Genomic DNA, 19,997 nt, shown 5'->3' with positions numbered 1-19,997 from the left:
AACAACAGTATATGGCAGCCTTGGTATCAAGTGCTGGTCCTTCCCCAGCAACAGGAAATAGGTAATTACAGTACACTGTGATAAAGAATAAAGTAAAATAAATGTTTAATGAAAGCACCCACCAAGAAATAGTATTATCTGAAGGATTGGGTTGATGGGAATGGGGAGCAAAAAAGGCTCCAGGGAAGAGGGGATGCTTAACCTGGGTCTTGAATAACAACTAGTGCTCCAGGGAGACAGGGAAAAGAAATTCAGGTCAAGCTGGGACAATCGCATGTACAAAGGAACAGAGGTGTGAGACAGCATGTGGACTTGTGTGGGACTCATATCCAGAGTTTGTGAGGGCAGCAATGGGAAGTAGAATGTATCAAGGGGTGAGGAAAGGGCCAGAAGTCTGTGTTTGTCCTTCAGGTCATTGGGAAAAGTGGAGCAAGATGATTGTCAGTGATATTATGTAGGAAGTTACTAAAATTGTAGAGACAAGAGATGTTTAGAAGGTGAAATCAGCTAGGCCAGATGGTGGATATAATATGAAGCTGAGTGAGACGGAGGAATCTAAGATGTCACTCAGAATCTGTGGCTTGGGTGAATGAGAAGACAGCAGTGCCCTTATTGTTAATGGACACAGACTTTCAGTTTTTGAAGATGAAAAAAGTTCTGGAGATGGATGGTAGTGATAGCTGCACAACACTGTGAATGCACTCAGTTCCACAGAACTATACACTTAAAAATGGCTAAAATGACTGAGAGGTAGGCCCTGGGGTGGCCAGCTGGGCTCGGAGCCAAGCAGGGTCAGGATGGACGAGGACGTGCTGACCACCCTGAAGATCCTCATCATCGGCGAGAGTGGGGTGGGCCAGTTCAGCCTCCACTTGAGGCTCACAGATGATACTTTTGATCCAGAACTTGCAGCAACAATAATATGATTAGCCAACAGTATAATTAGAACGTATGCCAGGTGAAACAAAGGGATCATTGTCATAGAAGTTGCCTCAAATTCCAGTTGTCTGGAAAGCAATGTAAAGTGGACCACCGGCCACAAAAAATATACTCAGTGAGCTACAAGCAAGTTTTGGGGACTTCCCAAAACCAGTGAAAACTTCAACTAAAAGTAGAATTTCAAAGTACTGTAATTTGGTTGGAAACCAACCCTCCAAATCAAACATGAACATCAATGTTTATACTGAACAGCCTCATGTAGTAGACACAAGATGTATGTTATCGACTTGAATGTTACCAAGGGTTCACGATTTCTGGCATCCGTTGGTGTTATTTATTTATTTACTTATTTATTTATTTATTTTGAGATGGAGTTTCGCTCTTGTTCCCAAGATGGAGTTTCGCTCTTGTTCCCAAGCTGGAGTGCAATGGTGCGATCTCGGCTCGCTGCAACATATACCTCCTGGGTTCAAGCAATTCTTCTGCCTCAGCCTCCAGAATAGCTGAGATTACAGGCATGCGACACCATGCCTGGCTAATTTTTTTAAAATTCTTAGTAGAAACAGGGTTTCACCATGTTAGCCAGGCTGGTCTCGAACTCCTGATCTCAGATGATCCACCTGCCTCGGCCTCCCAAAGTGCTGGGACTACAGTGTGAGATACCATGCCCGGCCCCAATAGTGTTAATTTAAGGAAGTTTGATTGGCCAGGTGTGGTGACTCATGCCTATAATCTCAGCACGTTGGGAGGCCATGGCAGGTGGATCACCTGAGGTCAGGAGTTCGAGACCAGCCTGGTCAACATGGTGAAACTCTGTCTCAACTAAAAATGCAAAAATTAGCTGGGCATGGTTGTGGGCACCTGTAATCCCAGCTGCTTGGGAGGCTGAGGCAGGAGAACAGCTTGAACCTGGGAGGCGGAAGTTGCAGTGAGCCGAGATCATGCCACTACACTGCAGCCTGGGTGACAGAGCAAAACTCGCCTTAAAAAAAAAAAAAAAAGAAAGAAAGAAAAAGAGAGAGTCGGATTAAGTAGAGCAAACCCAGCTGTGAGGCAAGGACCCCGTCAAGTAGTCATGCAGTGCTTTTGTTTGGGTTCTCGGAGCAAGTCTTCCTCATCCCTCCCACCTTCTCCTGACCTCCCTGTAAACCTGAACTACCAGGTACCTCAATTTTCTTCAAGGCCAGAGTGTTCTTAATGTTGCTAAATTGGTTGAGGAAATGGGTTGAGCCACTCTTGCTCTGCATGTTGTCCTCAGGGTGCTCTTCAGGCAGTTCAGCAGCCACTTGGCTTTGGCCTGCAGGAGTAACTGGCCCATTACCTAGGCCAGTTACATTTCAAAATGTGTCCTCCAAAGAAGCCGATCAGACAGAGGGATGCTCACTGTGTTTGTAACTCAGGTCGAATGTTTTGTCCACTTGCCAGGCATCCGGGAACGGGTTGGGGGGCACACAGAGCCTCTTGTACCTCACGCACACCTACTCCAACTGGATCTGGCTTCCATTTCCCTGTGCCACACATAGATCCTGCATCGTGCTGTCCAATTTACTGACTTCGCAAAGATGTCCGGTTCCGGCAGTGGGTTGCTGTGGGAGCCCACCAGAATCCAGGTGAAACTGGCCTGGGTGCACCTCCTGGAGGCAGAGAGGCGGTAGGAATCGTTGGTGGTGAAATAGCCCCTGCACAAAGCGTCTCTCCGCCTTGGCCCGGCTCCCCACCGGTGCACTGCTCCTCCAGATCTTCCTCTTCGTCCTTGGGCAGGTGAAGGAAGCCGGTGCCCAGCGCGGCCATCAGCATCATGGGCGCCAGCAGGAGGATCCAGTGGTGCGCGTCCACCTGCCACCCCGGCCACTGGAAGAAGAGCGGCGCCTCCAGGCAGTCAGTGTGGCAGTGGCCCCAGCAGACCGGATCCCCGGGGTTCCACCTCTGGCAGGGGAGCGTCGTCCCCCTCCAACGCCCGGGATGGCTACGGCCCCTGCCCCTGCACCAGCGACGGTCGCCGCTCCGAGGGCTGCCCTGAAGCCCCGCCCGGCAGCGATTTCGGTTCCTGATCCGACTCCGGGACCTCCCTGGCCCGGAACCTTGTGGCGTCGAGCTACGCTCTGTCTGGGACCCCTGCAGCCCCTTGGAGCCTGGCCCCGGCTTCCCCTCTGACTCGGACCCCGGTTTCGGCTCTGACCCCGGCCAGACCCCAGCCTTGTTGCCCAGTCCCGCTTCCTGGGCGGCCGACTCAGTCTCGAGGTCCAGCTGCGCCACGACCTTAGAGGAGCTGAAGCCTATTTCCGGGAAGCACAGGCGGCGCTCTCACTCAGCACAGCGGGTGAAGAAGCAGCCGTCGGCGGAGCTGCCACCTCTGGCCTACCCAAAGGCTTCCTGGAGAAATTCTAGGGGAGCCTGTGTGAGTGCCCCTGGAGCGCAGGCGGCGTGGGGAGCACATGGTTGGCCCTGTCGCCCAACTAATCTGAAATGTATTGGTGGCGTGCCTGGCCTCTCAGGAGGTTCAGCAAATACAACGAACACTTCCTCAAGGCCATCAAATGCGTGCCTGTCCTACGGGACTTGCAATGTGTTGAGAGAATGTGGATGTTTCTCCCCCCAACACATAAACAGCACAGAAATTCCACGTGTCCTGAGTTACAGATTTTACCTTTCTTGGAGTTCACCCAGTAGCAGTTTGAGGTCAGACAGGTAGTGTGATGACGTTGTACCAAGGTTCGAGAGTAGCACATCTCACACACATGTGTGAACACCCAATTGTCAGGCTCATGAACTACAAAAGAATCCTAAAGTCTTTTAAATAAACTTCCACTCCTGTTCTGAAAAAAAACAAAAACAAAAAAAAGGCTAAAATGGTAAATTTTGTGTGATGTATATTTTACCACAATTTTTTTAATGGAGGGGAAAAGATGGCGATGTCATTGGGACAAAGAGATGTGGAGGGAGATAAGAAGTCACAGCTCAGAAGCCTCAGCTGTGAATTTCTTCCACCAGCCTCTCAACAAGGCTCAGGTGCTTCTTGTTGGACATCCTCTGCACTATGGTACACTTCCATTAGCCATGCTGCTACCACCGTGTCATGGTTCCCAGCTGCCTCTGGAAGGTAAGAGCATGGAGGGCAGAGGATGTCTTCATTTTGTATCCCAGGTGTGCACCTCAGACTTTGACACTGGTTGAAAGGGAGGGTGTATGTGTATTAGGGGTGAGGGTTGGGGAAATAGGCCATCAGGAAGGGGAGGGAGCTCCAGCAGTGGCCTTTAATTTGATCATGAAATAGCAGACCGTGTCATCATCTGCTGGCAGGAATTTGGTATGGGGGCCTTAAAGAAGGCTTGGAAATATGAAACAAGAAAATGGGCACTAGAGCTGATCAAAGGAAAGGAAAAGGATTGTTCCAGGGTGACATAGCTCAGGCTGGAAACCATTTCTATCAGTATAATTAGCAGTGTGATTTCCTCCAGCTGTGCTCAGCGGCATGCCATCAGAAACAGCAAGCTGAGTAGTTAGAGGGACCCAGAACTGGGGCTTTGATAGGTAGATGGGTTGTGAGTACAAAGCAGCAGAGAATTGAAGGTGCTGGGGAGAGAGTGCTTCGTGTGCTTGACTGGGTAGGGAAGGGAGTGAGGTCAGAAAGGAGCTGACAGATGGAAGGGGAGACCAGAGGACTGGATGATGTCAAGGAACCTATTTTGGAATAAAGGAAGGGAAGTTTAGTGAGAGTGAATGACTCAGAAAACTGTAGGAATAAAATATGGGACTGGGAAAGTTAAGACTTTGGAGGTGATATGGTTTCAGAAGATAATAAAGTCTTGGGTGTGGCCCAGAAGTGGTCAGCTGAAGGGGAATTAAAGGGGACAGTGTTGAACAGGTTGGGGAACTGCCAGGCCAGATAATTGGCAGGCCATCCACAAGGGGCAGGGGCAAGTCTCCTTGTGGGGCTGAGAACCAGGCTATGCTTCATGTACTGAGTACCTAAAGCTTTCTGCAGTCATCTCTGCTCTTCTCAGCCAATGGCTGCTCACTGCAGGCAGGACTGGAAATGGCAGGAAATAACAGGTAAGAAGTAAAGGATAGCACTTGGTAGAGGGCCCAGTGGCTCCAGGGACACATGTGCTTCTCAGAGGCCAAGGAAGGAGATGCAGACCCTGCAACTTTTTAGTTTTGATATTCATTGTTACCTCTAGGCAGGAATGAGCATGGTGAACTGAATAATAGAGATGAGACTGGATTACGCTGGTTTTGGTCTGTTTCAGGACAGGAATTGTTTGACTTTGTGGTTGCTAAAAGACAGGCAATTCTCCAAACTAAGACCATACTTTATTCCTGAGCTGAGAATTAACTGATTAAAATCCTGAGACTTATGTTTATTGTAGCACTATTCACAACAACCAAGATATGGAATCAACCTAATAACCCACAAATCAGTCACTTGCAGCAGCACGGATGCACCAAGGATTTTCCATCAGAAAAAACAAGGCATTGATTGATGTAAAATTCAGGATGGAGGTTCATCTAGGGGCCACCAGGGAAGTGCACATCAGGCTTCAACATTCCTTTTCACAGGCCAGGTGGTGGGTACCTGGGCTTGTGTGAATCCTTAAACCAGACATATATGGACAATACGTTTATATATAAACCTGCAACAAAGAGCCGACTAAACGAAGAGATGACTAACCTTATTAAGAAATAATAAGGTATTTGGAGGAGGAGGAGAAAGGAGGAAAAGAAGACCAGAAGCTGAAGAACCTGGCAAGAAATGTGGTGGCAAGGCAAGAGAAACAGAGCCTGGTTCTGGAGCCCAGATTCTACAGCTGGACAGATAGATGTGCATTTGAATTCTCTCTTTTTCTGAGACGGAGTCTCGCTCTGTCGCCCAGGCTGGAGTGCAGTGGTGCGATCTCTGCTCACTGCAAGCTCCGCCTCCCAGGTTCAGGTTCATGCTGTTCTCCTGCCTCAGCCTCCCAAGTAGCTGGGACTACAGGTGCCCGTCACTGCGCCTGGCTAATTTTTTGTATTTTTAGTAGAGATGGGGTTTCACCATGGTAGTCAGGATGGTCTTGATCTCCTGACCCTCATGATCCACCTCCTCGGCCTCCCAAAGAGATGTGCATTTGAATTCTAACTTCATCTTTTAGGAACTGGGTAGATCTCCATAACCTCTCAGGGCATCAATTTCCTCAGCTGTGAAAGAGGAACAAAAATAGATCCATCCTGAGGTTGCCAGATGAATTAAGTGACATAAAATATGTACCACCTAGTGTGGTGCTGGCCATCTAATTCATGGCCTTCCTGTCTTTTCTCACCACGCCTTTCCCTCCCTCCATCCCCACTCCTTCCCCCACACAGCTCTGGCTAAAATCAGCCTAACTGCTCTTCTTCCTGTTGAGTTATTTATGAACTGGCCACCTGGGAGCGACATGAAAAGGGCTGCTGCCCTGGGGCGTGGATGCTGGGCCTGTGGTGACAGGCCTGTGTGACAGAGGGCGGTGATTCAACAGGGTCATTCATGACGCCTCTTGTTTAGAGGGAAATGCGCGCTATGGGTCCTTTTTCCTAACACTTGCAGAAGATTTCAGCCCCGGCCACGATGTTTGCTGTCAGCGGATGGAAAAGTCTTCCTCAATTTATGGTTCATACCCCATTCTTCTGAAGTGCTGATTATGTTCAAAACTCTGCCAGAAAAGGTTTGTATTTTTTTGTATGTGTGCCAGAATGGAAACTGGCTGGGTTTTGTCTCACAGTTAAACATATCAATTCCAGAGAACATCCCTTGTTTTATTCAGACATCTAACTACAGAAATCTTTTTCACAGCAGCCTTTTCTGCTTTATTATAATTTGTCTTGGGCCTCACTATGCTATGATTTCTCTCTCTCGCTGGTCACTAATAAACCCTAATTCAAGCCTCTGACATTTCTTATTAATCTTCAATTTCCTTCCAACCCTTCCAAAAAACCCCACTGATGCTCTGAAGCTAATGAGAGGTTGAGATCCCACTTGTAACTCAGGGTTACTGTTTTCTGAGGGGTGCTCTGTGTACCTCACTTACTGATCAAGGGCAATGTTGGTAACAATTTTTTAAAAAAGAAAACATAGAAACACATAAAACATAAGTATTTGCTAAAGAAATAAATTGCAATGTTGAAAATGGCGTTTGGGGAATATTCTGATTTTTCTTTGTAAGTGAAATCCTGTTTAGCAACCTTGGTTTCTTACCCCTACTTTCACTGAAGAAGTTTCAGATTTTTATTTTTAAAAATATGTAAATACTACCTTCTGCAGTTAGATCATAATTTTTCACTTTTCCTCCACTTGGACATTGATATATAAGATCCATGGTTTAATTTTCGGTCATGTGTTGGTTTAAACAATGTTGATAAATATCTATACCTTGCTTACAGGTATTCCCTCAAGATAATGTTGTCTGAATATGAGTCTCTTCTATGAATTGATTTGTGACCCTTGTAATTCATTGATGGCCATACAAACATTTTGATGTGTTCATGGCCTTCAGTGACTTTAAACAAAGAAACACGTTGCTTTAACCCCTCACAGGCGCTCCGTTGTCCAAGGGCATGTAACCCTGGTTCATGAATAGATTTATTGTTCCTTTTCTGATATTATCCTGTATATACTGTGCCAATGTTTATTGAAATATTCTTGTTTAAAGATATCGTCCCCATTCAGTGTTCATATGTTTTTATATGCCTCTTAGAAATGTCCTAAAATGTATTTCCTTGTATTGATTTTATCCACAGGCAGCTTTTAAAGCCTTAAAGCGAACTCTACAGCTGATAGCTCCTCTGCATGATATCGTGGCCTACCTTGTCAGTTTTGCTAAGCTTGGCAATTGTGCAGCATGTTTTGAATTTCCTCTAAGTCCCAACCCTTTGAGAGGAGACTGGGGAGGAACTGAGGTCATTGGTGAGTGATTAAAGGTGATTCAAATCACCTTCAGTATTCACTGGAAGTTCTATGAAGCTCTTAATAGTCGGAAAGACAGAACTACAATATACTCTCATAAATGACAGCAATCAGAAGGGCGAAGGAAAAGTCCGGACTGTCTTATAGACTGTCTCCACACTGCACAGCTATCTGCTTGATTCCGCATTCACGGGCTATACCACAAAGTGCACCAATCCAGGAGTCGGGAGGCCTGGGTCTTACTCTGCCTCTGCCACTTGGTTACTGAAAGCTGGGTACTTTACTCTCTGGGTCTCTGCTTGTCTATCTATAAAATGGGGTGATAGTATCTGTCTCATACAGATGTTCTGTGGATTGAAATTTATGTCAAAATTCTAGGATATAGAAGCCCCCATTAAATATTAGTTTTCTTTTGTTCCCATTTCCTTCCTGGCCTTCATAAACTCACATGGCAAGGTCAGAGCCAATCACTCCCTATTAATAATCTTGTAAACAGCCCTTGGTTAGCTATCAATGACCTAAAAGTCTTTGTGGCAAGAATGATTGAGGCTTTAGATTTATACGCCCAGTGCTCATCAGCACGGGTTATATTATAAGATAAACACATGGGGTGAATTAAAAACACTGAAATGTTTACTAAGCTATGTTTATCAGAATCAGGGAAAGTAATCTTGCCTTAATAACATGACTACCATCCAAATAATGTCACTGGTCATGTAAATATCAATTAATAGCAAAATACTATAGTAGCCAGGGGTTTAAAAGAACAAGAAGAGCTTAAGAAATGAGGCAACATGCCTGTTTAAACCTAATGCTCTTAAAACAAATGTCAGAGAATCTGAGGATATTCCCCTGTGGCTGGTTGGTGCATAAAGGAAACACATTTGTAGGAGACCTTGGAGCTGGTGGCAGGTATATTTGCATTGTGCTAAGGAACACTGAAGGGCTCTGTAAACATTTAGATGTGGACATAGGGAAGGGCATGCATGCTGATCTGGGAGGAGGATAATACCTGTGTCTAGGAGCAGCAGGATAAAGACAGAGTGGTAGTGGTGCCACCTCAGCAGAAGGCACAGAATTGTTGCAGAGTAATGAGCTCTCAGGGTGACTCACAAGTCTTCAACATAAGCATCCGATTAGAGAAGCTCCAAGCACTCTTAGGTCCTTTCCTGTTACTAGTTTGGGGACTGTTGTAAGTGGGGCTTACTCAGAAAATAAGCTAACACACTCTTAGCGGAGCTGTTGGATGTCGGCAGGGTGTGGGGGCTGAGCTTTAGCTAAGGCACAGGAAGAAGGAGTGTGGCCAAGAGAAATGTTCTGCCTACCCTTGAGATGGGGAGGCAGTTGTTACATGGAGATGAGATAGAAACTGAGAGAGCCAGAGCCATATTTCCTGGTGAAGTCACTACACAGGCAGTCCTATAGCAGCTGGGAGTAAAGGGTGCCCCCGGGCAAAACCTCCCCAGATCAGGGAGGTGATCTAGGGTGCTTCCCAGACTGGAGAGGAGCGGACTTGGATCAGTGTAGAAAATAGGAGGGACAGTCCTAGCAACATAAGAAAAGGACACTGGCAAAAGCAGCAGGCAGAACTGCACGTGGCCAGTCCAGAGAAGTGAACCTGCCCATGAACGAACCCATGAGTATGGCTTCGAGGAATAACGGGAAACGAGGCCCAAGTTGAGGACCTAGAATTCAGGAAGAAGGGAATTGTTTTCTTGCCATTTCTGCACTGTGAACCCAGAAACCATTGAGATATGTGGGGCCCAGGCTTTCTGAAGCATGCAGAGAGGCATGCATTGTCATGTTGCACATTTGTGCTCCAGGGAGAATGTACAGTTTTCCATGCTCTGCTTTGCTCAAAATAAAGAACAAACTTAAAAAAAAAAAAAAAAAAAGATCCCCTCCAAGATAATCATCTTTTTAAAAAGACTAGGCCGCTTAGTTCCTGGCCTGTTTCCCAGAGGACGCAAGAAGAACTAAGGGGAAAGATGAAATGAGAGTCTGTTCCTTTAAGCCATCTCAGAACAATTTAGAGTTAGTTCTAAATTGTTAGTTCTAATTGTTAGTTCAAATTACTTTTGTGGACTTATATGCTTTAAAGTATTTTTAAAACAAATCTTGAGGGAAATTCAAGATTTCAGCTTTTGGTCCTCCCCTTGACTGAAGAAAACAGCTCTTAGATACTGTGGACCAGCTCTGTGGATGCAGCCAAATTCTCTTCTTCCCCAAAAGCCAGTAACTACCTTTGAAGTCCCCGTGAAGCAGAGGATGTAATCAGAATGTGAACGTTTACATTGTGACTTCCTTTGTAAAGGATAAGTAGGCCAATTAAAGCCCAAATACTTCACACTGAACTCAGGGAAACCAGGAATGAAGTGTATGAGCTCTGAGTCTTCATGCAGAGACGGGGCCACTGTGACTCCTCTCTCTCTCCCTCTCTCTCTGGCTGGCTGTCTGTCTGTCTTCTCTGATTTCCCAAACGGGACCCTCCTGGGAAAGGCATAAGCAAAGGCTCCTTTCCTGATGTTTCCTGGCACAGGGTTCACCCCAGCCTCACCACCATCGCTGCCTGCACAACCCTCTGCCCTATCCCCACCGCCAGGCCACCTGTCCTGCCACCTCCCCTCCCACCAAGCCTCTTGACTCTATAAAGGAAGGAAAGTCAGAACGAGGATTTAAAGATCAGTAAAATAACAAAGGAAAGGCAGTCTTGCCTCCACATCTGTATTTTAATGATAATACTACATATCAACATACAACAATTTTGCTGGGAAGTGATCACATGCCAAGTGTACAACCAGTAGTATATAAACGATGGAAATGGCAGAAAAAAAATCATCTGTAAGCCAGCCACTCTAACAAGTGAAATAATTTTATTTATCTTTACTCCCTTCTAGCCCCTGCCCAAATATATTCCATATTTATATTTTACAGAGCTTTAACCATAGGGTATGTGTAATTTTATATTCTCCTTTTTTCATTGTCATTGCAGAGGATTAGAAAATTTTCCTCTGGTTACAGCATAGCCTGATAGAGTATATTGCTTGTAGACCGAACACACTAGGCCTTGAACAAATGAGGCTCCCTGACCACCTCTCCTCCCTCCAATCACCACAAAGGTTCTTGTACAATTCGCTCTAATATGACTCTTCTTCTGGTGAACTCTTCAGCCCAGTAGGACTATCACATTTAGAGGAGTCATAAAAAGTTTGCTGATTGGACTCAATTATTTGGGGCTGGAAACAAAAATAAAACAAATTTTGTATTGTATAAAACAGCAAATGGATATGAAATCTGGACTGCTCATCTGTTCTTAAAGCCAAGAGCACATATTACACATGTTAGCAACTATTCTCAGCCCTGGATCTGCCTGATCAAGCTCTCATGGACAGCTTCCCCCTCCCACAACTCTCTGCTTTCTCAGTCGGTAGATGCTGGAGCCCAGTACTGGGCTAGGGAGGAAAGAAGGCTGCTTGCATGTGGACCAGCTGTCAAGATACAGCATCTCCAGAAATGCCCTGTGGGCTTCCTGTCTCACTCCTGCCTTGGAATGTATCAGTTTTCACAATCCTTCTTCTAATAACAGAGATGTCCTCTCAGGATAGAAAACCATCACTATGTTCACAGGGATATTTCAGACCAGGTGACATTCTGGTAGCCCCGTAAGTGTGAGCTCAAGCATGTTCCCCAAAGGCTCATCACTTTCCACTGTGCTATCCTGTTCTGACTAGCTCCTTCTCTATGCCAATAACTAGGATATATATACCTAGATGCTAGGATGGTCATCCAGACTCAGGCTGGGTTCCACATCCTGGCACTGAGTGCCCCACAGGGCCCCTAAGTTAAATTTTCACCCAAAATGAATATGAACCTATGTACATGTAGCCTACTCTTACAGTAAGGGTCTAAGAAATAAAGCAAATATGGATCCTCCACATTTACTCATAAAATGACTAGAATCTCCTAGAAGGATATGTATGCATATGTATACACATATGTGTATGTATACATATGTTGCATATCTTTATATATACATATATGCACATGTGCTTTTTACTTGCTTTAGATGGTCTTGAATCTTCTTTAATCCATGAGCCAGTGACAGGCAGGGCTGATTTGGATATAGCATGGCAATAAGAGATGAGTGCTGATTCATAATCTCTGATCGCTTCAAGTACCTAACAGATATACTGAGGACTAGACTTTCCTATTCCTTGTCATTTCTCCTTTTTGTTCTATTTCAAGACCATAGCTTTATGAATTTTAAAACTTTCTTTCCTGGCCTGTTCTTATTGTACTGAAAAGCAAAGCAAATTTTTATCTTCCTGAGGAAGAAAGGAGACATAAATCAGACCTTAGATTCTAGAGCATAAGACTTTGCTGGTCTTGCAAAACATATAATTAGTATACCCACAAACAAAACACGGGAAGTCTGATTAGGTGATAAGTATGGGACAAAATGTTGGTTTACTGGTTTAGCTATAGTAGCCTATATTTCACATTGTCAGACTAAAATATTGTCCATCTTCTAGGGTCTGAGCTTCAAGAGCTGCAGAACATGATTGACAGCTTCCAGAGCCCCCAAGACCCTACCCGGGTGGCCCAGGCACTTCTCCTCCGGAGGGAGGTTATGTTTTTGCAGTTTGACGCTGCAGTGAGGCATCTCATCCGGTAAGGGCTGGAGCACTAATCCTGTCTAGTAAATTCTGCTGTGGAGGTGTTTGCTGAGTGACCATCTAGGGAGGCCACTCTTGGCAAGGTTAGATAATGAGCTTAAAATAGTCACGGGCACAAGCAGATCCAGAACGCCATGGCTACCAAACATGACCTGTCACAAAGGCTGTCTGTGAGAATATGTTCTTGCTGGCTAATAACACTCTTGATTTTAGCAAATGTAATTTCAGAACAGTTCATGTAATGATTGCTGCTTTCAATGTACAGGGGGTTCTGCTGGGAATAACATTTTTATACTTCTAAAGATGATTATTTCTAGGGTTTTTTTTTTCAACATTTGTTTACCTTTCAAAAAGACAGAATTTTTACTGAACTTCTCAAGCTAACAGAATTGGCTACCAGCGTTAAATTTATAAATAAATCAATCTATATCTAGCCTTGTAGGTACCATTGTATTAAGTACTCCACATGCAAAAGGAATGTTTTATTTGGGTAATTAATCATGATGCTGATGGGAAAATTAGCTTGGATTAAGATTCGTAATGTTTCCAGTATAAATAAGTTTTGTATGAGAGGGAAAGAGGGTTAGCCCTAAAGATCTCTGCTTACTTTTTAATTGTCAAAATTAACTTTTTTAGGTTAGTTCCCCATGTAATTAGTTAGTTCCCCATGTAATTAATTCCTCCATTTAGCCACTGAGAGGGCCTCAGAGGGCTGTGCTCTTACCTGTAGGTTGCAGTTGCTTTCCACTGCACTTGCAGGCATCCATGGAGAATGAAAAGGTGAGGGTTGCACTGAACTGTCTTGTTCTTTTTCTACTGTCAATCTTCTTTACTCTGACATCAGAGGACTCTTGGATTTAGAATGTAAATTCAGCAGGACAAAAATCAGGCTAATTTATTTTCTTTATATTGACAAATAGCTTCCTGAGCTGTAGCTTAGTCAAGCAGGTAAGATGTAAAGCCTCAGACAATTGTCAGGATGGCCATTTGTTAGTCCTCTGGGCTCTGAAAGCCCAAGGTCAGAATTTGCAAGGATTTTACATACCGGTGAAGAAACAGAAATATCCCCCAGAAGTCCTTTTTGGATTTCAGCTATGAAGGATTCCATTTGGTACTGCTCTCCCAGGGGAACCACTCTGCTTCCAGGAAACCCCCTGGAATTGCTTTGCCAGGGCTTTCTTTGTCCTCACAATCCATCTGCAGGAATGGAGGGCATTGTGTCCTATTTCTGGTTTTATATATTTTTCTGTGACCCTCTGGAGAGAATCACCCAGATGGTTCACCCCACTGTGTCCTCCACTGGTTACATTTCCCCAGCCTTTTTTCTTCAGAGCTGTTCAGGTTATGTATGTTTGGAATTATACAGCTAGTAAGTGGCAGACCAGATTTAGAACGTAGGTGTGTTTGACTCCAAAACCCAAGAGCTGTTATGGAGACCAAGTGGCAGCGTGGACAGAGAAGAGGATGCTAAAGAGAAGGCAAGATCATCTTGGGTACTGGCTATGTGCGTGCTTCTAGGCACAAAACATTTCACTCTGCCCCTCTCAGCCCCCCTCCAGTAGCCAAAGGGTTGATGGAAATTGGTAGCTGTCCTCTGATGGGTTGGATCACGCTGACCAGGGCCCAGCATTCATCTCTGGACATGTCCACCAACTTGCAGGAGTTATTGATTAGCCAATTCAAGAAATGCCCGAGGATTAAGCTTATCTTTAATGCCAGGTGAATTAATCATGTGCATTGAAGGTAAACGTTTGGGTGACAAAGCAGTTCTATCCAATCTCATCTATTTAAGTCAGGAGTTGGCAAACTACTGCTGGAGGTCTCTGCCGATTTTTGTATGGCCTGTGGGCTAAGGATGGCCTTCCTATCTTTAAATGGTTGGAAAAAAAATGTATAGAAGAATAGTATTTTGTGACCCATGAAAATGATATGGAGTTCATATTTCCATGTCCATAAATGAAACACTGTTGGAATACAGTCATGCCCATTCACTTAGGGATTGCCACCCCTTTCACACTACAACCACGGAGCTGAACAGTTGCCACAGAGTCCGTGGGGTCTGCAAAGATGAAAACATTTACTGCCTGGTCCTTTACGAAAAAGTTGAGTTTTTCACCCCCTGATTTAAAGAATAGAATTCCTTTGCACTTCAGGTTTGGAAGGAAGCAAATAAGTCCCTCAAAGGTACTCTATAGCACAGTATAAAATATATAACATGAAAAGTGCCGCTAGTCTGAATGTATTGTTGATGTTCAGGGTGATTAGGGTAAAAAGGAGAAAGCTGAAGAGATATCTTGATGATACAACCCTTCCTGCAGCAAGCCTGCTTTAGGGATACATCAAGGAATTTCTAAAGAAAGCAACTCCAGCCTCTCATTCCTTGAATGTTTGTTGGTTTTCTCTTCATTTTTGTTTTTGAGACAGAGTCTCACTCTGTCTCCCAGGTTGGAGTGCAGTGGTATGACCTCAGCTCACTGCAACCTCTGCCTCCCAGGTTTAAGTGACTCTCATGCCTCAGCCTCCTGAGTTGCTGGGATTACAGATGTGTGCAACCACACCCAGCTAATTTTTGTATTTTTCATAGAGACAGGGTTTCACCATGTTGGCCAGGCTAGTCTCGAACTCCTGACCTCAAGAGATCTGAGTGCTGGGAGTATAGGTGTGAGCCACCGCACCTGGCCTTCTGTTCATTTTTGAATGTATTTTTATTTTCATGATCACCTACTTAACTCTCTCTAAACATGCAGATATTTAAGTGTGCTTTGACAGCTGGGTGTGGTGGCTCACTCCTTTCATCCCAGCACTTTGGGAGGCCTATGTGGGAGGATCCCCTGAGCCCAGGAATTTGAGACTGTTGTGAGCTATGGTTGCACTGTTGCACTCCATCCTGGGCAACAGGGATCCTGTCTGTAAAAACAAAAAGAAATAAAAATTTAAAAATAAATTGTGCTTTGGGTTGTCTGGGGATTCCTGGGAGACACATAGGAGCCTGGGCCCTCACGTGAGCAGTGCTGAACGAGGCCACGGCCCTCGTTTTTGGCATCTGAGAAGCAAAGAGCTTTTGTCTGGCCTCCTCCGGGCCACTTTGCAGGTTTCATTATGTTCTTACCTGGAGGAAAACTCTAGCATGTGCCCTGCGAGTTCCCTGTGGTTCAAAATAGCTTTTACTGATGGCAAGAAGATTAAACTTTCTAATGCCACATTACTGAGTCACACTTGGAGTTTAAAAGTGATCCATTTGAGATTTAAAATCAGTTAATTCAAGATTCTCCCTCTTCCCCTTTGTTTTAATCACCTCCTCTTCACTTGCTGGAGTGGGAAGGGTCCTGCCCTAGGGTCATGGGGATGGCCAAACACCTGACCCTGGACAGATGGGGTGAATGACAGATGGGGTGAGTGATAATTTATTACTCACAGACACAATCCAGAGGAAGAGGACACTGTCCCCCCATACAGGGCCACTTGGGAACAGAGTGAATAAGCAAGGGCTGTGGGAGGCAGGTTTTGTAATATCAGGAGGGAGTGATGTTCCGTGCTTCACACAGGAAGGGGTGATTGATTTGAATAATGCTGTGGTCTGGCAGGGAACTGAAACCACTACTCAGGGATAAGCAGGAATTGCACCTGGTTCCTTTGATAAGGAGGGTCGTTAAACCTGGAGACCTTATCTGTGAGAACAGAGTGGGGAGTGGGGGACCTTGTGGCTAAGCTATTTAAGGCCTCCCGATTTTGCCAGAAGTCAAGGCAGCACAAATTTTGGGTTTTAAGTTTAGGCCTCACACAACACTCTTCTCATTCTTCCATCCTCTCAGAGGTGATCTAAGTTTCTATCAGTGCTTTCAAATCTTCCTGGCAGCTGGGAAGACATAGCCACTTCCTTTATCTCTGCTGTGGGTGAGCTGGCCCACCCCAGGCCTCTTCTGTTTAGCCTGCTGTTCAGCATCTCTCTGGATATCCACGTGTGAGGGTCTTTCTCCCCACTTTGAGGGGCTGCTAGGCTTCCTGGGAGGCCACCTCACAGAGAATCCAAGCAAAAGGGACCTTCTGCTCTGGGATACCCTCCTCCAACTTGTCCAGCATCTTTCCTTAGGCATCCACTAGAACTAAGCTCTAGTAGTCTTTCCTTGTTTAACTCTTATTTCCTTTTAGGCAAGAAAAATCATTCTAATTTATCATGCATACTTCCTTCTCTCTGACTTATGGTATAAATTTCATGCTCCAGTCTTCAGGGTTTGTGGTTCTTGATATACAAAGCCAAGTTTTGTTTAAAACCAAACAAGAGCTTTTCTCCCCCAAACCCCCAGGAGGCTTAAAATTTTAAATGTAGTTTTTATAAAGAAATGTTGTCTCAGCTTTTGGTCTTAAAATAATTCATTCAATAAACAATTGATAGCTTTTTTTCTAGAGCTACAGCTGCACTATTCAGTTCAGTAGCCACATGTGGCTATTTCATTTAATTAAAATTATTATTAATTTAAATGAAAGAAAATTAAAAATTCAGGCTGATCTGAGTGCAGTCGTTTTTACAACTAATTGATCACAACCAGTTACAAATTGCTTTATTCTTTCTCCACTCACACTGCTTCGCTTGACTAGCCTTTAAAAAAAGAAAAAGAAGAAAAAGAAAATTAAAAATTCATTCCCTCAGTCACAGTAGTCACATTTCAAGTGTACAACGCCACACATGGCCAGAGGCTACTCTATTGGATAGTGCAGATATAGGACATTTCCACCATTGCAGACTGTTCTGCTAGACAGTGCTAGTCGAGAGTATGCCAACCCTCCCCATGAGGGCTACGAACTGTGAAAGTCGAGGGTAATGGGCACGGGGGTTGATGTGGCTGAAGAAGGAACCTGTTAATATCTCAAAATGTTTTCTTGCTTCTGTAACTTTGAGGAAAGTTTTGAACTTTAGAAATGTAAGTAACTGCTTTTAATGAAATGACCCCTGACCCCATGTTTTGGTAGAAGAACGTTTTTGGCAGCTGGAAATATTCCTGCCTACCAGTCTGTCACAGACAGCATGTGCCATGGGCTACCAGCACTGAGCAACTGTCTCAGGAAGAGCATTTTTGCCTCGCAGCTCAGCGTGCCCCAGCCACTGAATCCACGAAGCCTCCAGGTGTGTTTCCAACGTATTTTTATACTGTAAATGGTGTACTGTGTGTAGGGAATTTAGTCTGTTTGTTTCCATTTGGTTTAGATTCTGCGGGGACTTTCAAGACTTTAATGCCCTCTGTCTTCACTGGCTCTGCTTCACTTGCACAGTGGAACAGTCTGGGCCCCAGGGCCAGCTGTGATTCCCAGTCAGGGTCTTGGCCTCCAAACACTCAACAGGCTGATCAGGGCAACAGCTTGTCTGTTCACAGTTGATAGCAAAACAAACACTTAATCTTCTCCATGTAATAAATAGTTGTGATAGCAATTGCAATGCAAAAATGAAGTCAGCAGCTGGGTTTTCAATAGCCCTGGGTATAGCACCTGTTGTTGAAGGTAATCCTGGCAACAATTGTTGCTCCTAGGCAGGAACAATATTACCCACCTTCTACAACCAAAGAGTTCAAGATTCAGGAAGGCCAGAGATCGGACTATTCCAGAGTCATGGCAGCACCAGGTTGCAAGCTGTATTAATTACTTATTGATGCATAATGATTTACCCTAAAGTTTGGCAGATTAAAGCAATAGACATTCATTATCTCACATAGTTTCTGAGGATCAGGAATCTGGGAGCAGCTTAGGTGGGTAGTTCTGGCTCAGGGTCTCTCATGAGTCAAGATGTTGGCCAGGACTGTAATCATCTCAAGGTTCGACTGGAGGACAACCTGCCTCCAAGCCCACTCCTATGGCTGCTGGTGGGCACCAGAAGATCCACTTCCAGGCTTATTCACATATGCTTCTCCACCGAGCTTCCTTGCAACACAGTAGATGGCTTCCCCCAGCACAAACAGTCCAAGAGAGAACCCAAGTTGGAAGTCACAGTGTTTTTATTACCAGATTTCAGAAGTGACTCTCATCACTTCTGTCATATTCTTTTCATTGGAAGTGAGTCACTAAGTCCAGCACACATTCAAGTGGGGGGGATGGTACGGAATTAAGCTCCACCTCTTTACAGGAGGAGTATCAAAGAACTAGTGGATACCTCTTTCAAACTACCTCACAATCCCTGGTCTTTCGACTCCAAAATTTCCAACTTAATATTCTGATCTTATAATGCTACGCCAAGGGACACTAACATTTCTACCTACAGTGGCTGCAAGACAGTGACTTTTAGCCCAAGCGTTGGCCCTCATTTAGACCCAGAAGACAGGGCTGGACCGTGAGTGTCCTTTGGTGTTGCCTGGGATTGGGTGGATACAGGAGTCCTGGCTCCTTGCTGTCAGAATCAACTGCAACTCCAGGACTTGACTAAAACCAGAACCAGGTCTGGAAGTATAGAATGGGGTCAGATAGGCAGGCTCACTGGTTCCAGGGCTGCACATGGTATCACAAGGGACAGAGGATGCCTTAGCTATTGGTTAGTGATATGGAGGAGACAGAGACTCACAAGTAATAATTTGTGGCGCTGGTCTTGAGTTGTTACCTAGAACTGGAGCACAATAGTGACGAAGGACAACTTTTTAAGGTTCGTGATATGGAGAGCATTTGAGTAAATGTATTTTTATTGATTTTAAATGCGTACCATTGGTGTTATACTGCTCTGGAACTTCTGAACACTGGTGCTGATTAATTACACTGAAATCTTAAGTACTCTTTTGTGTTTCACCATCTGCTGAGAAAACTATTTAAAAAATAGATTATTACTCTCTCCTATATCACTAGGAAGTTTCAAGAAATACTTCCATGTAATAAATAAGTCATCCAAAATTGTTTTGGGGTGCAGACACAGATATCCTATTCATATACAGATATCTATTAATTTTGAACACAAAGTACAGCATTATCATGTTTATTATTTTGTTCTCTTAGGCATTTGAGCTGTTTCCTTGGAGAGCATTTCTGGAAGATGGAGGACTATTCCCAGTTATGAGTAGCAGCCCAGATACCCTAGAATATAATATGCAGGTAGGATAGGTCTTCTCCATTGTTACAGAGAGAACTGAGTGCAGACTGCAAAGATGGTTGCCATTGGGTCCACAGGTCAGATCCTCCTACTCTCACCCATGATGAATAATGTGTGAGATAAGCGGGGTGTTTGATTTTGAAGCTGTAAACCTGGGGCCACGAGGTGAGTCACATTTTCTTATGATAGAAGGGAAGCATGCTCTCAACCGGCATGGGCCTGGGTTGTAGACTCAGCTGCAGTTCTCGTAACAGTAGTGATCTGGGAGAATGACCAGTCATCTTCAGTCATGGGCTGGGTCTCCTGGAGAAACTCCCAGGCTGGCGGCTCAGAGATGTGTGACTCCTGACCTGTCCATAAACAGTGGTGGGAAGGGAACTTTTTAAAGCAGGACTCATAGGGA

At 44.7% G+C, this 19,997-nt stretch overlaps 1 protein-coding gene, 1 non-coding gene and 1 pseudogene across 3 annotated transcripts; 1 reads left to right on the top strand and 2 right to left on the bottom strand.

The window, feature by feature from the left end:
* Positions 1-724: 724 nt before the first annotated feature.
* On the bottom strand, positions 725-6,444 carry LOC104668834 (annotated as a pseudogene).
* LOC115897205 lies at positions 3,618-3,721 on the bottom strand. The gene has a single exon (XR_004057133.1). It is a non-coding gene; the product is annotated as a small nucleolar RNA U13 (small nucleolar RNA).
* Positions 6,445-6,465: 21 nt separating the features above from the next.
* On the top strand, positions 6,466-19,739 carry LOC104668829 (coiled-coil domain-containing protein 162-like). Of its 2 annotated transcripts, XM_010371623.1 has the most exons (5): positions 6,597-6,620; positions 7,693-7,858; positions 12,391-12,529; positions 17,503-17,656; positions 19,501-19,605. In XM_010371623.1, exons 1-5 carry the CDS (start codon positions 6,597-6,599, stop codon positions 19,603-19,605), a joined length of 588 nt encoding a protein of 195 aa, XP_010369925.1. The 2 variants fall into 2 exon arrangements, 1 of the variants encoding a protein (XP_010369925.1); XR_748896.2 differs by lacking the exon at positions 12,391-12,529 and having other exon boundaries at positions 6,466-6,620; positions 19,501-19,739.
* The last annotated feature ends 258 nt before the right edge of the window (positions 19,740-19,997 follow it).

The sequence above is a fragment of the Rhinopithecus roxellana genome, chromosome 4 (genome assembly GCF_007565055.1).
Source record: "Rhinopithecus roxellana isolate Shanxi Qingling chromosome 4, ASM756505v1, whole genome shotgun sequence".
Taxonomy (NCBI): Eukaryota; Metazoa; Chordata; class Mammalia; order Primates; family Cercopithecidae; genus Rhinopithecus; species Rhinopithecus roxellana.
This window is presented reverse-complemented; position numbering and strand designations above follow the sequence as displayed.

Bases quoted from the DNA above. Each gene is read 5' to 3' on its own strand.
- LOC104668829 (XM_010371623.1), top strand. From the start codon at position 6,597: ATGTTCAAAACTCTGCCAGAAAAG. The intron at 6,621-7,692 runs GTTTGTATTTTT...TTTTATCCACAG, and splicing joins TCAAAACTCTGCCAGAAAAG to GCAGCTTTTAAAGCCTTAAA. The intron at 17,657-19,500 runs GTGTGTTTCCAA...TTGTTCTCTTAG, and splicing joins TGAATCCACGAAGCCTCCAG to GCATTTGAGCTGTTTCCTTG.